The sequence below is a fragment of the Thunnus thynnus genome, chromosome 17 (assembly GCF_963924715.1).
Source record: "Thunnus thynnus chromosome 17, fThuThy2.1, whole genome shotgun sequence".
Taxonomy (NCBI): domain Eukaryota; kingdom Metazoa; phylum Chordata; class Actinopteri; order Scombriformes; family Scombridae; genus Thunnus; species Thunnus thynnus.
The window spans coordinates 20091902-20119225 of NC_089533.1; the positions used below are offsets into that span (position 1 = coordinate 20091902).

At 38.2% G+C, this 27324-nt stretch overlaps 2 protein-coding genes and 1 long non-coding RNA gene across 9 annotated transcripts; 1 reads left to right on the forward strand and 2 right to left on the reverse strand.

Annotated features, from left to right (window-relative positions):
* The first annotated feature begins 680 nt into the window (after positions 1-680).
* Positions 681-3644, forward strand: LOC137201208 (uncharacterized). Its single transcript, XR_010932142.1, has 3 exons — positions 681-1734; positions 1825-1946; positions 2661-3644. It is a non-coding gene; the product is annotated as an uncharacterized lncRNA (long non-coding RNA).
* A 119-nt stretch (positions 3645-3763) lies between these two features.
* Positions 3764-14145, reverse strand: LOC137201206 (NLR family CARD domain-containing protein 3-like). 2 transcript variants are annotated; one of them, XM_067616145.1, is made up of 12 exons: positions 14039-14145; positions 13295-13622; positions 13079-13128; positions 12543-12776; positions 10341-12213; positions 9935-10108; positions 9586-9753; positions 9005-9178; positions 8006-8179; positions 7014-7187; positions 6810-6859; positions 3764-5627 (listed from the first exon to the last, which is right to left on the reverse strand). In XM_067616145.1, the coding sequence occupies exons 2-12, from the start codon at positions 13588-13590 to the stop codon at positions 5113-5115; spliced, it is 3882 nt and encodes a 1293-aa protein (XP_067472246.1). In that variant the 5' UTR covers positions 13591-13622; positions 14039-14145; the 3' UTR covers positions 3764-5112. The 2 variants fall into 2 exon arrangements, with proteins under 2 accessions (XP_067472246.1, XP_067472245.1); XM_067616144.1 differs by having other exon boundaries at positions 3765-5627; positions 12543-12779.
* A 3290-nt stretch (positions 14146-17435) lies between these two features.
* atf7ip2 (activating transcription factor 7 interacting protein 2) lies at positions 17436-27103 on the reverse strand. Of its 6 annotated transcripts, none has more exons than XM_067616514.1 (18): positions 26950-27102; positions 25845-26078; positions 24273-24357; positions 23976-24107; positions 22741-22809; positions 22594-22631; positions 22428-22468; positions 22278-22333; positions 21435-21480; positions 20805-20881; positions 20529-20690; positions 20080-20148; positions 19923-19960; positions 19759-19799; positions 19603-19655; positions 19234-19353; positions 18940-19133; positions 17436-18030 (listed from the first exon to the last, which is right to left on the reverse strand). In XM_067616514.1, the coding sequence occupies exons 2-18, from the start codon at positions 25904-25906 to the stop codon at positions 17820-17822; spliced, it is 1494 nt and encodes a 497-aa protein (XP_067472615.1). In that variant the 5' UTR covers positions 25907-26078; positions 26950-27102; the 3' UTR covers positions 17436-17819. The 6 variants fall into 6 exon arrangements, with proteins under 6 accessions (XP_067472615.1, XP_067472614.1, XP_067472612.1 ...); XM_067616513.1 differs by having other exon boundaries at positions 22278-22330; positions 25706-26078; XM_067616511.1 differs by having other exon boundaries at positions 25706-26078.
* Positions 27104-27324: the final 221 nt, after the last annotated feature.

Genomic DNA, 27324 nt, shown 5'->3' on the forward strand with positions numbered 1-27324 from the left:
AAAGTGCAACACAAGGTCAGTTGTGGTGTTGCAAAGCATTCATGCTGTTCTCATGGTTACAGTTAATCATTTATCATGTTGTTCAGTTGGCACACATCAAGAGGGTGGGTCTTATCTAATATGAGCCCATCAGAATGCTGATGCCAGAGGAAGAAAGTAGAGATAAGAATGCATGACATTGGCATACTGCTGATAGCAAGATAACTGTGGACTCCAAGACTGTGGACTGTGGAAGTTGACCCTCATCCCTGAATTATTTTGGTTTAATTTCTGTCTGAGTCTATTGACTAAATTGAAAAGTTTTCTATACAAGGTACAAACTTCAATGTAAAAGTTCACAAGGTTAAGATGACAAGTAAACCTCTGCCTTTAAATACACATTTATGAAAAGTATAATATTCCATAGACATCATCCATTTTACAGTACGGAAGGGACCAAAGAAGCAGGCTGCCATTTTGTCGATACGTCACTTTAAAACTTTAAAGGACACATTTGTTCCCTAAACACTCTCTCCGCTTCACGTCTGCTTTTTCTATCTGGCTGCTCTGCACCAGGGATGTGCAGAGAGCCCAGTATTAGTATTTGTATCTATATTTGTTGAGGTGGCAAAATTATTTGTATTTGTATTCAAATAATATATGATACTAATATATAGAATAATGACTACTGAGCTAAAACTTTACCTATTTATACACCCATAACACAGAGACAGCACAGCATGTAAGATGTAGGGAAGAACTTCAAAGGTGAGTCTTGCTTTGCACTTTTCATTTATTGCCTTTTTTTTACAACCTAACTTTGTGGAAAGGAGAAGGGGAACAACAGGTTATGGAGAGTCCCTTGGGAGCACTTCACGTGTGTCAGTAGCTCAGCTTTATCTCTGGGAAAAACCCCCAACTCCGGGAGTGATGTCCAAATTAGGAAATGTGCGTTATGTAGTGGGTGGATGTGATTCCTCTTCTTGAGACCTGCTGATTGACGTAACACCGGAGCAGAGGAGAGACTGAGATAGAGATGTAACCAACCTGCGTGCTGGTATTTGACATTGTTTTTTTCTCTTCCTGAAAACAAATAATTTTCCAAATATTTGTATGAAACAAATATTCGTAAAAACAAAACAAACAAAAAAAAACACCATTTGTGCTTTGCCGAATAATGTATTTGTATACGAGCACACTCCTAGCGAGCTGTCCCTGACCACTGCTCTCACCACTACATTTATTATTTTATTATTTAGAATAAGATTTCGTTTTATTTGATTCCTTATTTTATATTTTTTATTTTTTGCCATGCTTTTATTTTGCATGATTTTAGATTGTGTTTAGAATTGCTATTATTATTGTGCTTGCTTTTATATTTGTTGTTTGCATGCTTTTAGTTTGAATTCTGCCGTGTTGAGACTATTTACTCCCTGCCACTGATTGCGAAACTTTTACACCTGCTTGAGCCTTTGTATTTGATAGACTGAAATAACCCAATGGGAGAAGAGACTGCTGCCCAAACCAGCCAACAACGCACCAGGAGGAGGGACTTAACATTCGGGACATAAATAAAGGCCGGGGAAAACCAACATGGCAGCGCGCAGGAGAGGAGAATTACAGGAAGGAATCAAAAGCCAGGGAGAGCGAGAGCAGTGCCAGAGAGAACCAGAGCAGTGCCAGAGAGAGCCAGAGCAGAGACAGCATACTACAGCGTGATATACGATGGGCAGAGTTCTAACTCTGCCCGAAATCGTGAGTGCAAAAAAAAGAGTACGCTTGGGCTCAGTGCAGTGTTGTGTTCGTGAGGGCGAGTTACTACCAATTTTGTCCTTGTGTTTTTAGTGAGCAGCGTTGGCCAGCGGCCCGTGTGGGGTGACGGCGGCTTCAAGAAGACAGAGTGGACTGCTGATGAGCCGCCACCATGAGGAAAGGGCTTGCATCTCCTCCACCTCCGGAGCAACAGGGTCAGTCACCGACAGGCTTGCCAGGGCCTGCCGCTCTGGACTATTCCTCTTCCTCAAATTGGACTGTGTGCAACAGCATTAAGGACTCTTACCTGGGTTGGGCTTCTTGGAGTGCATTTTAATTTTATAGTTTTAGTATTTCTTAGTTTTAGCATTTTATAGTTTTAGTATTTCTTTAGATTTGGCATTTTATAGTTTTAGTATTTTTAGTTTCACTATGTTATAGTTTAATCTACACTTTAGTAATTTGTAGATTTAGTATATATTTTATTTCAGTATTAGTTTTAGTAGTGTATTTATAGTTTTTTTTTTAGTCTAGTTTTTAATTTATTGTATTATCCTGGCAATAAATAATCCTTGACTGGATATAGTTCTGTTGTCTTCCTTGGTTGCCATACTGTTGCTCTCCACCCCATGGTCTTTGCATCTCTCACAGAAAGATCCACTGTAATAAATATGACAAATACTGTGTGAAAGAAAAGGTTAGGGTTAGGGTTAGGGTTCTTAGTTCTTGATTTATTTATGTGCAAATCAAAATGTTGAAGACAAGTTCTTGTATTATTGACTGAAAACAAAATTTAACAAAAAAGCCACTTATTCACAAAATGAAATAGTCATGTTCTTGCAGAGGTGAGGGACGCTGGTTAGGGACTGGCACTTGTGCTGCCAGTCTGTCCTTGTAGTGCTGACCTCCACATTCATCCCTTTGCACAGGATCCTTCAGCCGGCTCCAGGATGTCCCCAGCAGTGATGCAGATGTATGGAGCACTGCACACACTGCCATGACCTTTGGAGCAAAGGTGTGATCCACTTCCAGGGCTTTGAAGAACATCCTTCGCCACCGTGCCTTCATCATGCCAAAGGCCCTCTCTATAATGGCCCAGGCCCTTGAATGGTAAGTGTTGAAGCGCGCCTGCACTCTTCCTCTCACCGGTTCATGGTATGGAGTAATGAGGGTGATTAGTGCAGTCAGACATGGGTACCCACCATCCCTCACGATGAAGTACCCAGCAGGTGGGTAAGAGCCCCTGACAAACACTGGACTATTTCTTATCACCTTGGTGTCATGGACTGAACCAGGGTAACCAACAAATATGTCCAGATATTTACCAGTGATGTCACAGATTGCCTGAAGCTGGACAGAGTGGAACATTTTCCTGTTGAAGTAATCTTCTGTGTGTGGACTATGGGGATCTTTAATGCGGATGTGGCATCCATCAATGGCTCCCACACAGTGACTGAAGGCTGGGCTGTTAGCAAGTTGTTGGAAGCCATGGCCAACTTCAGCACACTGTGTCAGTGTGGGGAAATGGACCGCTATGCTTAGGAGAGCCAGGATTGCATCACACATCGGATGGACATTATCAAACACGGTTGTCTTTAGCACATCGAAGACCCGGGAGACAATGCTATAAGACAGTCCCATGTGCCAGCCAGTAGACCACCAGGAGGACCTCCATACATTGCCCCCAGCCATGGGTCTTCTCCCTCTTGAGAAGGGCCATCAGTGCAGTGCAACAATAGATTCCCTAGACAGGCGGCAGTCAAAGCTCATGTCTTTAGACAGATCTAAATAGGTCTGTACAATAGGGACATGGTGGTTGGGTGTGGCATATATTTTGCTCCTCTCCTGTGAAAGACAAAATAAAGTTTCAATAGAATGAAGTGTAAATAACTAGTGTGCTGTTTTTTCCATTTTTTTTTCATTTTTGAAACTAATGATGCATTATCTTTGTGTAAGGCAAAACAACAGCTATATTCTGTGTAGAAACACATTTGATATGCAAGAACAATTTCAGTTATGCTTTGATAGTATGTTCAATTGAATCATGCCCTGTGATCTATGTCCAAAACAAATCAGCATCATCTTACCATTTGTGAACACAATGCCATGAGCCTCTGCAGTCATACCTTCCTCTTGTGAATGTTTCTTATGTTTCACTGTAAGGTGAACTACACAGCGGTGAGCTCCATATCTCCCAATATGCTGTATTACTCTGATACTCCCCAGCTACCCTTTTATAGGCCACTAATTGAAGATGGGCTCATTGGGATATATACTACTCAGCCTGGTAGACGGGTTATTGGCCAATCGTTGAGTGCAGTAATGTTAGGCCCTTGATTATCTGATAGTAATATCTTTGGGGAATAAACTATTTTGTCACATTACATAGCCTGTATCAACCATCACAACTTCAAAGCACAATCAATTCAACATTTCATGGTGTTAACTGAGTAACAGTTACAGTAACAGTGACTGTGTAGTGATTCTTAAGCTATCATATGCATGGCTAATAATGGCATAGTAACCATAACACAGAAGCCTGTCTTTCAAGAAAAAGGGATATGAGACATTTAGTCAGATGATGTTTTTAATTCGACATAAACTTAAACACAAACACAAACTTAAGAATGATGATATGTACAGTAGTAGATTTGTAGGCTTAACATGTTATAACTATCTTGCATACATTTAACATTTATTTTCATACAATAATTAAGATTCAGGAGACAAATGTGTGAAATAAAAAAGTATAAATGTAGAAAAGAAATGTTAAAATTTTCCCCATTTTGTAGTTCCTTTCACTTCCAAGAACTACCATTCCTGAGGAAAGTATAGTCACATATGTGCTTCTATTGATATACAGTCACCAGGTGCTTATTTTCAATTACAAGCGAGGATCTGGCCCAAGTGGGAGTAACAATGTCCACCTAAGATCCCACCCTTCTCCATGCAGGTACCCCAACCTGCCAGAGAGAGTCACTAGTGCAGTGACAGGGACAGGAACCCTAACTGGCTTCCCAACTGCTGGAAAATAAACCTGACTCTGTGCTGTGGGCAAGTGTTTGGTTCTTGCCCTGCCCATCCAATAAATAAGTCTCAGTATTAGTCATTTTAAATGGTTTTCCTTTAAACATTAAATGTATACACAAAATAAATTTTAAACCCTTTCACATGTTGACAGGTTTTTTTCAACTAATTTCCCTCATGAGAATTACTGAAACTGCATCTTATATCATCTTATCTTTGACATCAGTGAAGATTCATTTTAATATTAAATATTGTATGACTGTATTGTATGTATTGTATCAATTTTTTGAATGTAGCTAGAAGGGATTAGCTCTTTATGGCTGTACATATGATGTTTCCATAAAGATTTTTTGTTTACTTTATTTTACAGATGTGAATCGATCCATCCTGCAAACTGAAACCAGGATGGAGCGGTTCAGTGAAAGTTGTACGTACAGTGTACAGGTGGGCCAGTGCATCAGGAAAGACCTTAAAAAAAGACAAAATGCCTGCTGGCCAATCCAGATACACTCCTATGGTACATTTGGAGGTAGCACACATAAACTCTGTACAGATATCATTATGATAAAAGCTACCTTTACTAAACCAGCACCAAGACTTTTCATTTTTTCCCAAAGTAAATGCTTTTGAACAATCTCCCTTCCTGTCTATACTTTTGTAGGCCACTCCAACATCAGCTGAAACACACTCAGTTTCCCAGTAATGGCGACCTGTCAGACCCTCTTCACACAGGACTTGAATATCATCAAATCTGTCTGGATGATCAGGATATGCTTGCTCCTCTCTAACGTATTTTGCTTTTGTGTTCTCCTCTGACAAAATTATATTCAAGCCTGCTGTGTTGGGGTCCAGCGTCAGATCACAGGCATCTGCAAACAAGACAGAAGTAACAAGTCATTAATGAAGTACTGTTGCTGTGTGATTATGGTTTTTGAACTCTGACTTTTGGGTTCTTTAATTTTTTCCCAGGTGTGCAGAGTGCAGACCAGCCAATTAACTCTGGTCAGTATCTGATTATCTGTACATAGTCACTCATTTCTATGGAAGGTGAGTAATGCAGGGTGGGAACAACCGAGTGATACTTTTCTCAAGTGTAAGATGCTCAGAATGTAACTGATGTGGAAACGAACATTAAAACAAGGTGCCCATAAGAACATTAAAAGAGGTTTTCCTGACTATAATCATTCCTTCAGGTAATTCTGGCTATTACAAGATCCCCTTCAAAATCAATGATGGTGGCCACAGTCATTCTGTGTAAAAATGCATTTGAAGGGTTATCTGAACCCTATATGAGGCTTCAGCAGTCCTAGTTAGTCATATCAAGTGGATATCTGCCACATTTACAGTCTTTTTAGCATCAAATTCCCTCTTTGTGTTTCCTCAGACAGTGTCTCCCTGTTGAGCTGCGGTGGAAGTATACTAACAACAAGAGGGACTAATTTTTGTAACACAACATTACAAGACTATAATGTTGAAAGTTTGACTAATTTAGACAACTGAGGCTTCTTATTAGCTTCAGATAAACTTTTAAATACATTTTTGCACAGAAAGAGGCTTGTGGATTTTGGCCCCCATCCCTTACATTGTAAGTACATTATGGAGGGATATTCTAATGGCCAGTATGAACAGGAGGAACGATGATGGCAAGAAAAACTTATTTCAGTGTCCCTTTGGGTACCTGTTGTTGCTTTAAGATAGACTTGAAAAACTGTGAATCTATCCTTTAAACTGACTAAAAACAAACTCTGAAAAAATACTTAAAAACAGCTCACCCTGTGGTAAGTGACCATGGCTGAGCTTGATAGTACACTTGATAGTCCTTATATAAAAAATAACAGTCAAACTGAAGTGGCATACTCTATCTCTGCCTGGCCATTATTATTATATATAAGGTTATCTTGTGTATCATCACTAATAAATATACAGCAATATATCACAGTGATATCAGCATCAGCATTTTAGGACTTTCACAAAACTTGGATATGCTGCTTGTCACAACATGCAGCATATCAACAACATTAGCATTTCATTAGAAATACTTATATTCTTACACTGTCTCAGTAGTTTCAAGTCACACCAACATTCTTCATTATGGTCCACACTGAAAGAAAAAAGAGAATGAGATTCCACACCTCTTAAGCATCAAAAAATATTGTCATGCATGCACTTCAAATCAAATGAATGAAGTGAATCTTGCACATTAATTTTGGAATAATGGTGGAAGTGTCTCTGTTAGACAGCCTGTTTCAGCATACTTGAGTGTCTCCAGACTGCACTGTGAATCCCTCTGTATTTCAGTCAGCAGCTTGACTCCTTCATTTGTGAGGTGATTAAAGCTCAGGTCCAGCTCCTTGAGGCTGCACTGATCAGACCTCAGAACTGAGGCAAGGGAGGCACATCCATCTCGTGTCACTTTGCAGAATGACAGCCTGCAGATATTGAACAACTGACATTTTAGGTGTGTGGTAGATGCCCTCATCAGCAGCAATTTTAACTTGTTAAACATGACGTGAGACCCATTTGATTAGTCATTTATCAGGCTCTCTCTTTGGATTTCTTGACATGGCACGAGGCAGCCTAAAGGAAACAAAGTATCCGAAGCAAAGCATTCTTACCCTTAAATGATAAGGCAAGCATCATTATATCATTTCATTATTAAATAATAAATTAGATTAAATAATCCCCTGAAGTGACTACAACAAATAATGCAGTCATCCTACTAATGTAATAACAAGCAACTCTGGGGCAGAAAACGAATTGCCACAATGCCACAGTAGCTTATATATGAACATTTGTAGCTTTTACAAATAAAGAAACTTGTTGGTCAAGTAAAATTAACTTTAGAAATAATTCTGTATGTGACAATAGTACTCACAAATGTATATAGTCTATTCTCACTGATAAATAAATAGAATGAAAAAAAATATTGTAGACACCTTTCTTTATGATGCAATACAATTCAACAACATCAATGCCTCCACAATACATAAAACTTCAGACATTTAAAACTCTCTTGAACTGTTTTAAAAGCTGAACATGATAACATCAATGAGTGTAGGATTTAGAGTAGGGTTGTTGTATCACACTGTTGTATTAGAAGGTCTCACAGTGACATTATACTTGGAAATCTGTCTACAGTTCCATTACCTAAAAGAGCAAAGCTGTTGTGACGTTGTATTGCAAGGAGATGGATCCCAACATTTTGTCATGTCAATTAGTAAAGTCAATGAATAATTATTACACTGACCTTAGTGTTTTCAAACCACAGTGTGGATTCATCAGCACATCACAGAGCATCATCGTGCCTGAGTCCTGCATGTCGTTGTAGCTCAGGCCCAGTTCTCTCAGCTGGGAAGGTTTGGAGGTCAGTGCTGAGGCCAACGTCTTACAGCCTTTCTCGGTGAGTTTGTTGTGACTGAGACTGAATGACAGTGTAGAAACATAATTTAGTTGCTTAATATTATACAAGAAATTTTAAGATTTTTTACATGTGAAAAATTATTTACTAATGTAGCTGTTGGGGTTTTTTGTATTATATGAATAATTTAAGAGTAGGCTTAAAACTTTCCTTTTTGATAAAGCTTATAGTTAGCGCTGACCAGGCTTGCCTTGGACCAGCCCCTAATTATGCTGCTATAGGTCTAGACTGCTGGGGGACTTCCCATGATGCACTGAGCTCCTCTCTCCTCCTCCTATCTGTCTGTATGCATCTGTATGCATTAATGCATGTTACTAATTTGGCTTCTTCCCTGGAGTTTTTTTTTTAGCTTGTGCTTTCTCATCCGCAGAAGATCCCCAGGAATCTTAATCATTTCATCAATACATTCCTTGCAGTCGGTACATTCCTAGGGTTCCTCCAATTTTGCATTATACATCTTGTAGCTGTGATAAGACCAACTTTTAAACTATTGAATTTGTTATTGAACAATCCCAGATCATGTGCAAATATGTACCCAGCTCACTCTTAATCTTTATTAGCAATTCCCATTTTGTGAAGTCTAGTTGTTGTCCAGTAATACCTGTGTAGGCCTACTATTTTATATTGGATATATTTCCTTCTAGCTTCTCTGATGCTTTTTCACAACTCAGTTCCCCTCACTTGAAGAAATTAACATAATTTTGCCTAATATCATACTTCCTAAAATACATTTGGATTTATTCTTTTATTTTGAATAAAGTTACAATTGTGATTGAGACTTATTTTTATTTATTTTTAAATGCAATGAAATATAATGCCATCATTTACCTCAATGCCTTCAATGTACAATTTATGCTCATCAGTCCAGGAGAGAGAATCTCCATTTCTGAGTCTTTAAAATTGGTGTAACTCAGATCCAGCTCTCGCAGGTAACATGTGGTGGATGTGAATGCTGTCACCAATTCTTCACAGATCTCTGCAGTCTTTAGATTTCGGTTCAGCCTTTTGGTACAGAGATGATACACATAATATAATATGAGAAACACATAAATAAGTCATATTGTCCAACTCTACCAAAGTGACTGGTGAACCAAAACAATGAGCTGAAAGCTGCTGGAAGATGAATTTAAATGTACAGTGGGTGTTGATTCTCAGTAGGATTGGCAACAATTTTACATTGCAGAGAGTAATTTGATTTAATATTAATATGGTAATATTGCCTTACAGAACTTTAACAACAATAATATATCCATTAAGAAGTATTAATTTGAGCTGTTTTACCAGGACAGCTAGTCGATGTGGATGACAGAGTTTTTGTAAAACATGGCATTGTCGAGAAATCAGATGCAGAACCTTGTCTTCACAATTAATACTTCAGTGTTGAGAGGAATGATAAGTATGAGACTGACCTCAGCTTCTCCAGTTTAGGGCTGCTTAGCCCAACAGAAAGCACAGAGCGTAGTGAGCCCATCAGTATGTTGCCACTCAGCTCCAGTTCTCTTAGATCTGACAGGACTGATTTGATAGCTGACGCCAAATTTTCACATAATTCTTGTTCTTGTAGCCTACCTGAGAGACTACAAACACAAGGGACAAGAAAGGAATTAAAGGGCTCTGTCTGTTTTCATAGAACTTGAGATATAGCAAAACTACCATTGTTTTTTTATTATTTTCACCTGCAGACAAATGTATAACAAAAATAGAAGAACAGAAAAGAAATGCCAAAACAATCACATTAAGAATACTAGTTTCACTAACCTGAAAGCTTCTAATTTACACTGAGAGTTTATCAGTCCATCAATCAAGATCTTTACATATTGCTGAAAAAGTTCTACATTCATCAGATGCAGTTCGGTCAGCGCAGAGTTTGGCATTCGAAGAGCTGAAGAAATGGTTTCAGAAATCCAAGTATCGAGAGACACCCCTGAGAGTCTGCGGAAATGAAAAAAGACAATCATGCAAGATTCATAAAGTTTTAGATGCATAAAATTGATTAATGTCACTCACTATGCTGGATACTATATTAATAAACTTGAGTAATCCTACATTTCAGCTCACATGGCACACGTCATTTTCATGACTTATTTTACTGTGAAGTGACTGACAGTAAAGTGATTGCATGCAGTGAATGCAGATATTTCATGGTATAAATTAACCAACTCACCTTACTTTTCTGCTGTTCCTCACAGCTGGGATAAGCCTAAAAACACCTTTTCTTGATGGTCTGTATTTTCTCAGGTTGAATTCATCTAGAGGTGTATTTGACATCAGAATTGAGTCGGCCAGAGCTGAGCACTGAGCAGGGGAGAGCTGTGTTTCTGGACTGTGGTTTGGTTTCAGATACTGCCGCACGGTGTCATGTAAGGAACTGTCTTTCAGCTCGATCAGGCAGTGAACAAGATTCAGACATCTTTCAGGGGAGCAGTCTAATAAGTCCATTTCTTTTAGAATAATTCTAATTTCCTCAATAACACCAGAGTGTTCCTCTTTCTGCTGAATCAAGCCTTGAAGCAGTTCTTGTGTTGATTGCAGAGACATGCCAATGAGGAATCTGAGGAACATGTCCAGTTCTCCTGTCTTTCTCGAAGTTGAATTACCTATTGCAATTTCCATCAGCTCATTCAAAGGAAGATCAACTGGATCTGCATCCAAAATAGACTTGAGCTCTTCCTCAGACCCTTTCAGCAGGAAATCCTTGAGGCTTGGAGAATCTATTGTTTTACTTGCAAAACTATGGTACACAAAGAGAGCAGCAAAGTACTCCTGAACTGTCAGATGCACAAAGCAGTAGAGTTTCTTTTTATTGAAAGCACCCTCTTCTTTGAATATCTCTGTGCACAACCCACAGTGAACTCCTATTTTTTCTATGCCAACGCCATATTTTTCCAGTTCCTTGACAGTGAATATGATATTGCCTTTTTCCAATTGCTCAAATGCCAATCTGCCTAATTTTAAAAGGAATTCTTTATTTGACTCGAAGATGTCCTCTGGATCTGACTTACTCTGTTTGTCATACTTTTCAGTAGCGACCTGCATCTGAATGACAAGGAAGTATGAGTACATCTCAGTAAGAGTTGTGGGTATCTTTATGTTTTCATCTTGAGTGTTGTCCACTTTCAGCAGCAAATACACAAGGACTTTTGCAGCAATCCAACAGAAGATAGGTATGTGACACATGATGTATAAGCTCCGGGACATCGTAACGTGGTTAACAACTCTTTCAGCAACTGCCTCGTCCTCAATTCTCTTCCTGAAGTACTGTATTTTTTGTGGATCATTAAATCCTCTGACCTCAGTCCACTGGTATACATACTGTCGAGGGATGCGTTGAACTGCTCCTGGTCTTGAGGTTATCCAGACAAGTGCAGAGGGAAGAAGATGTTCCCGAATGAGGTTTGTCACCAGAGTGTCCACCGATGATTTCTTGGTGGCATCTGTCAATCTTTTGGTTGTTTTGAAATCTAAGTGTAGTTGGGTTTCATCAAGCCCATCAAAAATGAACAAAACTTTGTGATAAGCAAATATTTTTGCAACCTCTATGTGTTTAAGATCTGGATGGAATTCTGTCACCAGTGTCTCAAGGCTAAACGGGTCATCTATGACTAAATTTAGCTCCCTGAAGGGGAGCACGAAGATGAAGTCCAAGTCCTGGTTGGCTCTCCCATCTGCCCAATCAAGAATGAACTTCTTCACAGAGACGGTTTTTCCAATGCCAGCAATTCCCTTTGTCATCACGGTCCTGATAACTCTCTTTTCTCTTCTGTCTTGCCCAGATGACACACTATCTTTAAATATGTCATTACAGTGGATTTTAGTACCCTCAGATATCTGATTCCTCGCCTTATCTTCAATTTCCCAGATTTCATGTTCTTTATTAACATGCTTGCTCTCTCCCCGTATAATGTGAAGCTCTGTGTAAATTTTGTCCAATGATTTTTCATCTTTACGATCTGTTTCAGTGCCTTCAAGCTCATATGTAAACCTTTCCCTCAGATGTGCTTTGTACTTTTTGATAACTGCTTCAATGACTTCTTCTGCTGCAGTGAAAGAATAACAAAAAAGTGATGTCAAAACATAACCAAGGCAGTTTCTTGTGGAACACGACATTTTTTTAAAAACTATGAGTGCATTTAATCTTGTTAATATAATATAATTGCAACAATGTTTTGTACACTGAACTATGCCATTAAATGCAAAATAGACTAAATGTCCGGTTCAGTGTTTTATGGCTTTTTGGCATCTGACATTTTCACGGAGGACAATTCATTATTATTATTATTACTAATCATTACAAAGATAAAATTGATTGAACTAAAAATTGAATCATAATGCTTACTAAAGAGAACTTTACAGAGGTCAGACTTACTTTCACAGATTTTGGGCTGAATTTCCTTGAGGATTCTGCTGAAGACAGATTTGGCTTTTGTAGATGTGAGGGCGCTGTACAGCACCCTCATCTGCTCCTGGGTGGTTCTGGCAGCCTGAATGTTGGAGTACATCTCTTTATGGATGATGCGCCGCTGAAGCATCATGTCCGCTACTAGCATCACCAATGTGACACTCTGAATGAGCCTAGCCCTGTTGTTGTCTACCCAATCAGCTTCTTGAAAGAAGTAACAAACACATGATGGCACAGCTCATTATAACTGGACTTGGATATCTATTATAAACATGCAGCACTACTAATGGCCTCTAAAGCATGTACAAATGCATAATTTTTTTGTGACTTTTATTTTATGATAAAGTGATTTTAAAAGTTAAGACCAATTAAAATCAAGACCTTATATATGTAAATATGATTTTATATGAATGAATGAAAATGAGCATTAACACAACAATATACTGTATGTATAGGATTCTTTGCCTCAGTAAAAAAAATATGTGGAGTAAAAGAAAACTCACCTTTCTCTTCTGTCCCTGAATCAGAATCGTGTGTTTCAGAGAGGCGACAACTGACAAACAATGAAGACAACTATGCTTTACAGAGTTGACAGTGATAACAATAATTGTTTTTATATTTGTTTATATTTATCATATATTCATATATAATTTCAGTTATTTATGTACACTGGTTTGGTGTATTATATCAAGTTAATGTGAAATTCATGTAAGCCTCACCTTGTGGCGTTAACTTCAGCTTCACAAACAGTACAGTCATGTGCCAGAGTGACATTCTTCTCCCTGCAACCAATTTTTTCAGAAGCAGTCTCTTCTTCTTGCCTCCCTGAAGTCTCATCCTCTGTTCTCTGCTTTACAGCTCCACCCTCCTCCTGCACAGATGGCTTTTTTTGGAGGGGAGGAGACTTCTCTTCACATTTCACTGTGGTGGGAACTTCCTCTTTCTCTTGGTCAGGTTTGTAACACTCCTCCTCCTTTATTTTACCCCTCCAGAGTGCAGAACATTTGCTCCCCATAACGTTATTTCTTCAGCCTCAGCTCAGTGAACCTGTCATTTGAAAATAATTTTTGTGTTGGTACAAATACCATGCTCAATTATGAACATCCTTAGAGCAGCCAATCATGCAGTTAAAAGACAATGTAGTGGATTTACAAAAGTGAAAGTAATGAAAACTTTTTGTTTGCATTCATCTTGTGTTGTACTATACATACTGTTTCATAAATGTGATTTGTAACAATTCTAGTTTAAATAGAAATGAATTATTTTTCGGCATTTTAATCTTTCTACAGACACGCGTACATTCATAAACTTTCTGTGCTCAAAGTAAAAGTATTGTTTGTTTGGTCTGAACAGTTATTCTTTGACACTCTAAAATAATTCCTGATGCTTTTTTTAATATGTAAAACACATGTTTTGTACACACACACAAACACGCACAAATACATTCAAATGTGTTGTTTTACCTGTCTGCCTGTGGTAAGCTGCAGCAGCAAATAAGCCCATGATGAATTTTGAATGCATGTGGTTGCATTAACATGAGAATGATACTGACAAGTATAATACACAGGAAGCAAGCCTTTTGTGGGCGGACCAGGGAGAGAGAGAGAGAGAGAGAAGATTTCCCCATTGCAGAACAGTAACTCTCGCTGTTTCTCTTTATCATACTCTTTATCAACACTGCACAGTGCCCTGAGTGTGAACCTCCTAACCTCCTCACTTTTTTTTTGTTTTTTCAGAAGAAAAACATACTTCCATCAAAGTTTAGTGCACAGTCAAACAGCCTTCAAGTCCATTTGGGCTGTAGTGTGTGTTTGTCTAAGATTTCCTGGTTAATCTATTGTCTGGCATGAATTTAACAAAACAGGATACAGTATGTTGTGAATCATTATCCAGACATTCATAGTCATGTATGCTGTAAGTAAGCATTGTACAGCATGTGGTAGCTACAGTATCACATAAAAAGAGAGATGATGGCCCTGCTGTAGTGACAGTAACAGCAACACAGAATTACCCTATTAAATAACTGCATAATTACACTGAATTGTTTTACTTGACATTTCACTGAAAATTAGCCTGTGAATCTTCTTTATATGTCACATGGTAATCCAGAAGTATTATCATTATTATTCTTGTAAATTTTAATAACTACATTTTGTAATTTTATTTATGCTGTGCTAAGCAGATTTTGATGGAGGCAGGAGGAAAAATCACGTCATAATCTGATCATGATTTTATAGGTGCCTATATAACATCTTTGCCATCTTTGGACATTGCTTTATGGTTTGACAACATTGCACATGATTTTGTGACTGACAAAATGGCATGTTGATCTACTCATATACAAATATTTTAACAACCTCTTAATCTAAAGTGAAAACATGCCAAATACCTTTATTTTCTGTTCCTCAATGAGAACATTAGTCAAGGTAATAACATGACCAAAGGATGAGCAGCAAGTGACATATTAATTACATAAAAGCTTTTGCTCATATTAACCACTCCAAACACAAAACAGTTTGGTATCAGGAATTTGGTATCTTCCCCCTGCAAAACACAGATGACAACATGTACATAAAATTAGCCACTTATTAGCCATAAACATACAAAATCTTAGGTAGTGGTTGAAAGTGCAACACAAGGTCAGCTGTGGTGTTCTTTTGCAAAGCATTCATGCTGTTCTCATGGTTACAGGTAATCATTTATCATTTTGTTCAGTTGCCATACATCAAGAGGGAGGGTGTTATGTAATTTGAGCTCGTAAGAGGGCAGATGCCAGAGGAAGAAAGTAGAGATAAGAATGCATGACAGTGGCATACTGCTGACAGAGAGATAACTGTTGTTTTAAGACTGTGGACACTGTGGAAGTTGACCCTCATTGCTGAAGTATTTTGGTTTTATTTCTGTCTGCGTCTATACAAACTTATACAAACTTCAATGTAAAAGCTCACAAGGTTAAGATGACAAGAAAACATCTGCCTTTAAGTATGCATTTATGAAAAGTATAATATTCCATAGACATCATCCATTTTACAGTACGGAAGGGACCGAAGAAGCAGGCCGCCGTTCTGCCGACATGTCACTTTAAAACTTTCAAGGACACATTTGTTCCCTAATCACTCTCTCTGCTCCACCTCTGCTTTTTATATCTGACTACTCTGTACCATTTCTTTTTTTCTTTCATAAGCTCTCTCTCCTCTGCTGTCAGCTCTAGTTAGGCCACAGTGTGTGTCTGTACGTGTGTGTCAGTGTGGATGTGGTCATGCGTTTTTAAGTGGTCTTAGGTGGCCCATCACTCTCCTGTGCTTCCCCACTAGGTCTCGCTGGTCGAGGGAGACGCATATGTACACAAGGACTATTGCTGATGCTGGGAGCAGACATTCAGTGTGGATCTAATGACTCGCTTTACAGTTTCTGGTAACACTTTCTACAAAGCCCATGTCTATAATGCATTATAAACATACTTATAATGCATCATAATCTGCTTAAAGTATTGTATAATTATAGTTATAAGCCATCATAAACATTCATAATATTTTATGCTCTATGCTTTATAGGACCACAGACGAAATTTCATTCACTTCCACTAGCAGCAAAGTCTCAAATCCTCAAAATTTAACCAAAGTATCCCCATGGCTGCATGCCATCATGTGTAAGTAGGAGAGTAGTCTTTGTGTTTGTGATTTGGGTGAACAGACCCTTTAATGTCCAGACAAATCTGCAAGTCGGGTTCTCGGCTATTTGGTGACCAATCAGATTCTGTGACATGCATTGCTGGAAGAAGTACTCAGATCCTTTACTTAATGTGCAGTGTGTAAGATTTAGTGGCATTAAGCAGTGAGGCTGCAGATTGCAACCAACTGAATACCCCCTCCCCTTCCAAGCGTGTAGGACAACCAACAGGGGTCACAAAACTTTCAAAAGGCCCTCTCTAGAGCCAGTGTTTGGTTGGTCCGTTCTGGGCTACTGTAGAAACATGGTGGTGCAACATAGCGGCCTCCATTGGAAGGACCTGCTCCTTATGTAGATATAAAGGGCTCATTCTCAGGTTTCTAAGGTAATGAAAACACGATTCTTATTTTCAGGTGATTATACACTAATTAAAACATACTTATGAATATTATATTCCATTTCTGCCCAGTCCGTTCCACTAGATGCCACTAAATTGGGTTTAGGCATGAGGAGTGAGATTGGTTAGGGTTAGGGTAAGAATATCATGTACAATTAATTAACACTTTAAACTGTATAATTTCTATATAGTGATAGCTGGAAAAAAACACCTGATAACTGCTCATAGTTTTGTCATTTGATTTCAGATCTTTAGCAGCATCTGGCTCACATATTTAACAAATACACAATTTAAACCCGTTAAATACTGAAAGAACACAACCGACATAAAGGAGGAATAAAAACAGCTGTAGCCTGCAGAATATGTTTAAATAAAATATTGCTTATTTAGTTTGAGAAAGTCTGACATCCTTTTCAGGCTCAGGATATTAAAGGAGACACACAGATGTGTGACGTCATACTATCCTGAAGGAGCTGAGACATACTTGAAACTGAAAAGAAGAAAGGAGAAGCCTTTTGGCTTATGAAGAACAATAATAAAGTTACAAGAGTGCTTTTATGATTCATGATTCAGTCATTTTTATTTTATGAATAAATATGAAAAACTGCTGTTGGTGCCGTCCTTCCTGTTCCACAAGTAGTTTTCCTGATCTGCTGTAATACAACAACAGCCCGACCAGCTGACCAATCAATAACCAATCAACAACAAAAAAAAACATACACAGCATACAAATTCATCCAAGAGCCGCACTATTCCAAGATTTTCAAGGGCACGACAAATGGAGAGTCTGAATGTAAGATTTTAATATCAAATTTATTAGATCATTAAAAAATAACATACATATTACATACAACTTTTGTCAACTCTTTTTTACAAAGTGAAATAACAACTCACATTGACCTGCTTATTTATGGGTTTACTAACTACAGTTGACTGTCGACTGATGAAACCTATGTGTGTGATGTGTGTGTCCTGTCTAGACACAGAATAAACACATAATATAAATACTTAACATGCTCTTCTGCCTAAGTGGCAGATTAACAAACACAGAGAAAAACAGAACAAAATGCCTCAAACATGGCTGCTTCCATTGGAATATACAAAGCACTTGAAAACAGTGCATCGTGAGGCAGTAGCTGTACATATCTGCTCGCTCCCTTGACCCCATATCCTCCTAGCTAATCAGGTATGACTGCAGTTACAACTTTACTGTAGGGTCCATACCGGCCAAACTTGTCTTTGCCCACGACAGCAACACACATCTTGTGCCCAGGCTGGTACTTGCTGATCAACACACACATGGGCAGAGGGATGGCCCTCACCTCACCAAGGGTTTTCCAATCCGGGAAGACGCCGCAACCCTTAACCTTTTCTATGGTTATGAAGATGCTGCAGCAGGAAGAGAGAACAAAAGAAAGCATAAGAAGTGAGCAACAAGACAAAAAAAGGAAAGCTGTAGTGAAGGCCACTAATTGGCTGATCTCTGCTTCCATCTGCTGGTCATATGTTGACATAAGCAGTATAGGGTAATATTCTTCTGATAGATGTGTGAAAAGTCCTGAAATCAGCCTGAAACCTCTGTTAAAAGAAGCATCTGTCCACTCAACACACTATAACCATGTTTCCATTCATCTATTTTTATGCACATTTTGAAGTATCACATTAGAAAACCTTAATGGAAACGCCAAAATTAAAAAAAAAAAAAAACTTCCTCAATTTCGAAAAAAATTTTTTTACCCACGCTTGAGGTGGATTTTGGAAATGTTGAAACAGAGTTTATGTGCAAAATGGGTAATGAAAACGCATTTGTCAAATAAATAATGACATAGCCAATGTTTAACTCAGATGACTGATCAGCTGATCCTGCTCAGGACGTCTTCCCGGATATTTACATCATATCATATATATATTATATATACATTCATTACATTTCTTTGTCTTTGTCTCAGGATAGTATGAAGCATAGCCAAGCTGACATGAGAGAACAATTACAACTTGCCCAATTGAAACTAATTCCTGAAGACCTCTCCATTTTTCTCTTGTCAAGGCAAAGTAACTATTTGTTTTGTTTCCGGTTATCAACCTCTACTTCTACTCTGTTTACTGGTGGATTATTTAAGTCTGTACCAACATCTTCTGACAAAGCTATGCCTTGCATTGTTTATTCACTTCAAACCAGTTGATGGAAACACACCTAATTCGCATTTTCCTTTTTGCAGCATTTCAAAAGTTTGCTTAAAATTCTCTTGCTAATCTAATGGAAACACAGCTTATCTCTTGGCCTCTGCTGCTTATCACCTGTAACTATCCATGGGCGGATCTGAGGGGTCTTCCTCTTCTACGTTCCAGAGCACAGAAAGGCCAGCAGGTTGCCTGATGAGAGCCAGGTGTACTTTTAGCCTCTGGGGTATGTTGTATGAGGCAGCCTCTATGCTCATGATGGAGGGGAAAGTGGTGGTGGGGAGAGGAGGATAGGAGAGCTCCTCCTGTTCCTAAGGGTAGAAAAAAAAAGTGGAGGGAGTGGAAGTAATGAGTGCAGTGACATGATAAATATTACTGTGGGTTTGTTAGTTAGTGTGTGTAGGCTATTACCTGCTCTGAGTCTATGTATTTGGAACAGTTACCATCACCAGGAGAGAGGCATTCCTGTTTCACGCCCTCAGACTTTGGCTCCTTTAACTGCTTGGACTTCACATCCTTGTTTTCATTTTCCTGTTTTCATTACACAACATAAGTATGGAAATGAGTAATATCTTGTCATTAGCCGCACACAATACATTTATGAATGCCATGTTCTGAAACTAGTGTATCAAATATTGAAGCATTCTACCTTAGACTCAGGAGGGCCATGAGGAGTAAGAAGCTGATTGTTGAATATTATTCAAAATTTAAACCTGATTTAAAACTATATCTCAAAGATGATAAGAAAACACAATGAATAACTGAATATATTATATATACCATCAAATGTAAGTCATCTCTGCTCATGTCCATGCAGTCTGTGCTGTTTTTGTCTAATAAAAAAAACAAAAAAAAAAACAGCAGAGAATAAATACTCAGATAACCAACGAATGCAAATATTCATTAATGCACATAATACACTTGCTGGGCTCTTACTCTGCGACACGGTTTCCATGCTTTCATCCTCAGAATGTGTCCTGCAGAGTTGGACATCAAATCAAATCGTTTCACAACTTATTATATCCAAATAAATGCAGAGCTCAAGTTCATAGCAAAAGCATTTATAACTTTCATTAATAACCAAACCCAATTCCACGTACCTACTGATGTCGACCTTAACATGAGATGCCAGTGGACTCTGAAAGTCAAACATTTGTGAGTTTGTATATAGATTTGTTCAGATTAATCACATGTGACATTATCATATTCATGTGAGTGAATGGCTGTGTTGTTTGTGTGTGTGTGTCAGCATCAAACCTTTTTCTGTGTCTTTGTCATTTTGGCAAGAGCGACCTCTGCTCTCTTAGTCACTGTCTTAACATGGGCCTGAGGAAGAGAGGGACATCTTGTAAAGATTTATTGTGTTTACGGTATTTGTCATGAACAATTCTGGTGGATTTAACCTAATGGGGAAAAGTGAGGTAGATGGGAAGAGGAATGGATGCTTAAAAGATTTGTCAGCAGCTGTCATATTTAGTAAGGGCAAAGGTAGACAAGAAAAAGGTAAAGAAGAAAAGAGAAGAGACTGGTTTTAAAACAGACACGCAAAAGACAGAAATGAAGAAAGAAAAGAAAAAAGAAGGAAGGGAACAAAAATATAGAGGAAGAACTCATGCTTAGAGGTAGAAAAGAGTAGGGAGTGGAGGTAATGTGAGTACAGTGACATGATAAATATTACTGTGGGTTGTTTAGTTACTGTGTATTACCTGCTCTGAGCCTGCATGCTTGGGACTGTTACTATCATCATGAGAGAAGCATTCCTGTTTCACGACCACTGATTTTGGCTCCTTCGGCTGTTTGAGCTTCTTATCCCCGTATTCATTTTCCTGATAATCATCTGGTTCCATCTTTATGAGCCTGAGACGTCCCTGATTTACACAATGCAAGTATGGAAGTGAGAAATATCTTGTCATTAGTTGAACATAATATATTTATGCATGCCTTGTTTTGAAACTAGTATATCAAATAATGAAGCATCCTACCTTCGACTCAGGAGAGCCATGAGGAGTACGCGGAAGTGGCAGATCCTCACTTAAATCTGCTATGGCTGCCGTCAAAGCTTAACATGGATTATGTACAATCCCGAGTAACAGAAAAAAGGGACAGGAAGGAGTAGGAATAAAAAAATGTGGTTATGTATTCATGTACTGACTCTTCATATTATTGAATTTGGACCATTATAACAGCTTATCATGTCCACTTTCTCCCATGTAACAATACATCTTACCAAACACTAAAAGAGGCAGATACTTAAAGGTAGAGTCAGTCATTCTGGAGAAAGAGTGTTCATATCTGAACTTAACACCCAAACAAATACACTCCTCCCTTCATGCTCTTTCAGAAGCTCCACCCCAAATTTATGGGCACGCACTGCCAAGGCAACAACCGAAAAAGAAATATGCCATTCACAGAGCTAGGGCTGTGTATGAACACCAAATTTTTTTTCAGCACACACACACAATGGCCAGCGTGTGGACTGTGAGGAGATATTTGCTAAATTTGAACAATAAGTGTATTGAACAATCTTTCTCCAGAATCACTGACTCTACCTTTAACATAGTTTACACCGCAGCTAATTCAAACATTTGCTTGTATATAAGAAACAGCCTTACCATCTTTATCTGCACGCATCTTCTTTAGTGCCTTTTTGGTACTTTCCTAGACAGAGAAATAACCAATCAAACTCAATTTTTCACTGTTTTTAGTGTTTACTGTTACTCAAGATGCAGACCTCAAGAGGTACTAGTTTTTGTATAGTGATACAACAGTATTTAAGGATTTCCAAATTTCTTATTATCTGTTGTTGGGTATGGTCAGAAGCATACTCTGTGATACCTGTAACCACACACAGCAGTTATGTCACTGTGTACTGACAACTGTGTACAGGTGTGGGGTTATACATACAATGGAAGTGAATTTTTTCTCCATGGGCTTTAATCTGTTGTAATATATAATAACTAATTGACTGTACATGTTAACTCAATGAGCTGCTCTGTGTGCAATCTTCAGCATTTTGAAATTTGAAAACGCATGTTACAGCAATTACACTAATTTGATTTTTAGAATTGAACTGCCAAAAAGGGTACCTACCCCACTGGATGGTTTGTTTAACTGACTTACTGACATAATGTGCTGACAAGTTTGATGTTAATCCTTTCCTCAGTGTACATGGTAGAATTACTGACCACAACAGCATCAACTTTTCTATACAATTAATGTCCAAACAAACTAAATTAACACTGAGCTGTGGGAGAATTGTTTTTTGCTGAGTAAGCAAAGATAAAATGATTAAGATTATGATATGAAGAATTTTTATGTGTATTTTTATTATTCCAAATCCCTACATACCATTAAAGCTGATGGTGAATACTATTTAAAATAAAAAGTGATTAAAAACTACATCTCATAAACTGATTAGAAAACACACTATGAATAACTTGATATATTATATATACCATCGTCTGCAAGATGTCTCGGCTCATGTCCATGCAATCTGTGCTCTTTTTGTCTATTGGGGAAAAAAAAAAACATAGCAGAGAATAAATACTCAGATAACCAGCTAATGCAAATATTCATTAATGCACATGTACTTGCTGGGCTCTTACTCTGCAACACAGTTTCCATGCTTTCATCCTCAGAGTGTGTCCTGCAGAGTTGGATATCAAATCAAATTCGCAACTTGTATCCAAATAAATGCGAAGCACAAATTCACATCAAGGGCCTTTATAATTTTCTCTAATGACTAATATTACCAAACCTGATTCCACGTACCTGACTTTGTCCACCTTAACATGACATGCGAGTGGATTCTGAAATTCAAACATTCGTAACAGTTTGTATATAGACTTGTTCAGACTCATCACGTGACAATCATATCGTGAGTGAATGGCTGTTTGTGTGTGTGTGTCAGCATCAAACCTTTCTCTGTGTTTTTGTCATGTTGGCAAGAGCGGCCTCTGCTCTCTTAGTCACCGTATTAACACGGGCCTGAGGAAGAGAGGGACATCTTGTAGAGATTTATTGGGTTTATGGTAGGGCTGGGTTTAAAAAAAAAAAAGTTTTTACGATCAAATCGATTTTCATTTGAATGATCTGATATCGATTCATAAAATCTTGAGATCGATCATTTAATATATGCCTTTTACCGTGGATGCTTGAAGCTTTAACCTTTTAGTCTCATCATCATGTTTTTTGATTAAACTGAGTTTCTCACATGGCCAGCCTTTGGTTCTTCACGCAACGAGATCTGGCCACGTGTGAGACTAGTGTACGTCAGTTGAATCAAACAACATGATGGGAGCTGTTCCACTGAGGGCAACGCCAAGCCTAAAGGCAGATGTCTAGTTGCATTTCGGATTTAAAAATTATTAGGACAGAGAAGAGCTGGACAAAACCAAAGCCATATGTATGTATGCTGTTTAGATTTTGTCATGTCCTTTCACTACATTCACCCTGTTGAGATGTACACATTGCAGTGGACTGCAATGAAGAAAGCACTTGTACTATTTTTTATCTGGTCACTCAATACTCACTGACTATAGAGTCTATAGAGTTACACTATATTGTGTTGATGCTGTAGTGTGTTGGTCACATTAATGTAACTGCATTGGGGCAATTATTAATGTGAACATTAATATTTTCAATAATGCACCAGGTGAGAGGGTTCCTTGTACAATTTATAGCATTCATTCTCTGAGAATCTCCTTTATATCCAAGCAAAATAACTGAAATATCCCTAGTTGAATCTATATGGAATCAAATTGAATTTGGACCTTGTGAATTGGAATCAAATCAATTCGGGAAATCAGTGGTGATACCAGACATGAAACCAGACAGAAAGGAAGACAGAAAGAAAAAAGAAAGATGGTAACAAAAGGATAGAACAAAGAAAAACTGTGAACATGTCAGATGAGTAGATACAAGAATATTTTATTTCATTTTATATAAGTCTAAGAAAGGAAATTTGCTAACAAGAAAATAGGAATCTGAAGGGAACTTGTGTGCCTGGTCACCCCCCATACATTCCATAGTCCCAAACTGCCGTGCTGGTGTTGAGCTCATACAGTAAAGTCACATTACCAAAAGTACGTACAGTAGTCTGATATCAACGGCATACATGCAAGTTAAAAATGTGCACCACTACTTCCACTGACCTCCAGTTTTTGGATGGTGCTTTCATGGTTGACTTCACAATTCAGCCGTTGAATAGCTTCTGCCAAACTCTGCAGCTTTGTTTCATTCTTTTTCACTGCGCTGCGAACCTCCTGCTCGATCAGAGTCTGCACCTGTAGACATACACACATATGCACATGGCAGAGCTGCATTCAGTAACTGCAGATGTTAATTATATTACAGTATATATTCATGTATACATGTAACCATGTTTGAAATCAAATATGCAAAGAATAAGTATACGGTGCATTTGCACAGTCTCTGATGTTGTCTCTTACTTCAGATTGGGAGAATTTAATCTTTTTATCACTGGCTCCAGAGGACGCTGGAGGACTGGAGGAATTGGAGGACAACCTCTTCATTCTTCAAACACACAAAATACACAAACACACATACACACACACAAATAATGTCAACATTCACCAAGCTTTCAATAATGTTTGTTATTCTACATTGAGGAGTTTACAAAAATCACCTCATTTGGACTTTGCTATTCTGACTGTAATTTGTGAAAATATGTCAAATTGAGAAAAGGAGAATGCTACATCTTGCATAAATACAAAGCAGTAATTCATATTTGAATTAGAACAGAAGAATATGTGGTGACTGGGGTATAAAAATCCAAGCAGTGTACACAATAAAACAGTAAACACAACACATGTATAAGTCCAGTAGTGTCATACTGGGCACAAATTGTGCAATGGCTTTCACTGCTTGCAATGTGGCTGCAGGGAGTGTACCATCAGCATTAGTCCAGTTTTAGCCAAAAACACAACATTTGTGCATGGTAATAAGTGAACACCTGTATAACTTTGTGTGACCTGCTGTCAAGAGAAACAGCAACATGTCATGTGATAGTAAGTGTAGCCACTCTAGTATAGCATGTGAGTGTAAACAGATACCTGCCAGAAAAAGCAAAACACGAGAAAGCAAAATGTGCAAGCACTGAAAGTCAAGAAGAAAAGTGTGCTGGAGCAACAAACATTAGAGGGAATCAAATGGGAAACTTCCTTACAGTCAGCAGCAAAGCAGAGATGGTAACAGAGTAAATTTTGAACTTTAACATGCTGGATAGCCAACCCATTTCTACCCTTAAATAAGCATCCTCAGCCTCGCTTTATACTCCCTAACCAGCATCATCGTCTCTGAAACTGCTGTACCATATCTCTGCAAGCAAGTGGAGTAAGTTATTTTCAAAATACAGCTCAAATAAGATGCTCAAATGTGTATCCCATAGATTCTTTTTGTATTTTGTAATGTTAAAAGTACCAGTATATGCTAAACAGTTGGCTTACACAGAGGAGCGTTTATTGTTGCAGCAATAAAGAAGAATATTTTTTTCAGGTTCAATGAGACTGTTATTCAATTTTCAAATTGTATAGAATGGTCCAACTCCCTCTACTGGGCTGAGAAAGGTGTAGCCAGTCACTCAATCCTCCAAAACAATTTGTGTTGCCAAGCACTTTTTCCCCTGCCAAAGAGCTTCACTTGGATGACATAACACAGAGATTTACCCGGAACAATTTACTTGACTCATCGAGCTAGTAACAAAATTAGCAGCAGAGGATGCTGAAGCAATACGAACAACAACTGTATGTATGTAGATATATTATCAGTCAAACTGCCAGCCATTTTTAAAACATTAAACTGGCCAGCTACAAACATTTATGGAGCTGTTTTGCAATCATGAAGATGTTAGAGGTTAACTCACACATCCAGAAGAGACAGGGCCACTTCTGAGTCAGATTTCAATCCCTGTTCTGCTTTCAGCTCACGCCACTTTTCAATTGCCACTCCAATGTTCACTCGAGCTCTCTGCTTTGGTCTGTTTGTTTGCTTCTGAGACAAACCTTTGCATTTCTTGGGTTTGGTGTAATGGTTTACTCCCTCTCGAGCTGGTCTTTTGAAGCATTTCAAACCTTGACTTTGATTTTGAGCCTCTGCCATTTTTCACTAAACCTCTAGTGCACTGTCAAGAAAGACGCTGCATGCAGTTGGCTTGGGGATCATCAGAGAATGTACAAGGTGAGGCAAGTGGGTTGACGTTGTCATCAATCCAGCAAAGACAGATAGAAAGCTGAAACCTGGCAATAACAACAGCCACTGTTAATTTTGTTTTACATCACACAATGTTGCAATATATTTTATGCTATCAGTGTAACAGAGGAGTTAAAGATAACCTTTAAATTCACTGTACAAGATGTATTCACTCAATTAGGGTTTGTTGTTTGTTTGTTTGGTATTGTTTTACAGGATTTAAGACAACTGAATCACTGTGTAACAAACAGCTTTAAGTTTTATTCATTTGAACACACGCAACATGTTGATCATGTAACATCTGCCATAAAGTGCAAAAGCCCAGAATTAAATGTCTCAAGTAGAGAAACCTCTACTGCCTTATATGAAACAGCACAAATAAGTACAAGTTAGTTAAGGAGCAACTTTCAATGCAAGCTCAACATTTCTGTATTTATCAGGTGGTTACAACTACACTATGGATAAAGCTCTCCATACAGTAATATAATTCCCAATAATTAGTTAAATTTTGCAACTTCCTACTTTCTTCATATACCTATATGAAAATACAAGGATGATGGTAAAACCCTTGCATAAGTTTGTTTGCTACATATCCCCAGAAAGAGTTACCCTATTGACTGTTGTATTTTACAAGCTGATGTTATTATCATACGTTGGCTTGTGAATTGGACAGCAACAATTAAGAGCATCAGTTGCTCAGTCAGTTTGCAAGCCAGCCTGTAAACAAGCTCACTGCTAAGAGAGCTAACCTTCAGCTAAGCTAAAACTTTTAGTAAAACATTCCTTTATCTAACAAAGAGCTAACTAACAAGCTAGTTACAGCCGATGGACAAGACAGGAAGCTATAAAACAACGCCTACGTTCAAAAGATTTATGTAAAATTACATGAAAGTGTAGGCTAATTCATATAACCGTTACCTCGTACAATTGTACTTGTGTTGTTAGCATGGACCTTGTGTTGCTGGCATAGACCAACATTTACATCCATGGAAATAGTTTGCAAATGGATTTCCTGCCTTGGGATAGCGACGGAATGATAGCGACGAAAGTCCCGCCCTACTCTGCCTCTGAAAATTAGTTTAGAGGCGCATTACCGCCACCAACTGGATTGGAGTGTGGGAAGATATTATGAAAGGAAAAAAACTCAAGATTCTTTTAGCTAAATCAGTCTCTTTTAAAAACTTAATAATGTCACAGTATATCTTGCCTGCTGTTTTTCGCAAGAGACCTGACAATGCAAAGTCATGGTGTTTTGCCTTCCTTAGTGACTGAAGGTGATTTCTCTTCATGTTG

Excerpts from the sequence above, each read along its gene's own strand:
- atf7ip2 (XM_067616511.1), bottom strand. The coding sequence starts at position 25,941 with ATGGCAGAGGCTCAAAATCAAAGTCAAGGTTTGAAATGCTTCAAAAGA. Across the intron at positions 22,632-22,740 it reads TGACAAAAACACAGAGAAAG|AATCCACTCGCATGTCATGT; the intron begins GTTTGATGCTGA and ends TTTGAATTTCAG. Across the intron at positions 19,800-19,922 it reads GTTAAGGTCGACATCAGTAG|GACACATTCTGAGGATGAAA; the intron begins GTACGTGGAATT and ends CCAACTCTGCAG.
- LOC137201206 (XM_067616144.1), bottom strand. The coding sequence starts at position 13,590 with ATGGGGAGCAAATGTTCTGCACTCTGGAGGGGTAAAATAAAGGAGGAG. Across the intron at positions 6,860-7,013 it reads TGCAGTCTGGAGACACTCAA|TGTGGACCATAATGAAGAAT; the intron begins GTATGCTGAAAC and ends TTTTTCTTTCAG. Across the intron at positions 5,628-6,809 it reads CTTGAAACTACTGAGACAGT|ATGCCTGTGATCTGACGCTG; the intron begins GTAAGAATATAA and ends TCTTGTTTGCAG.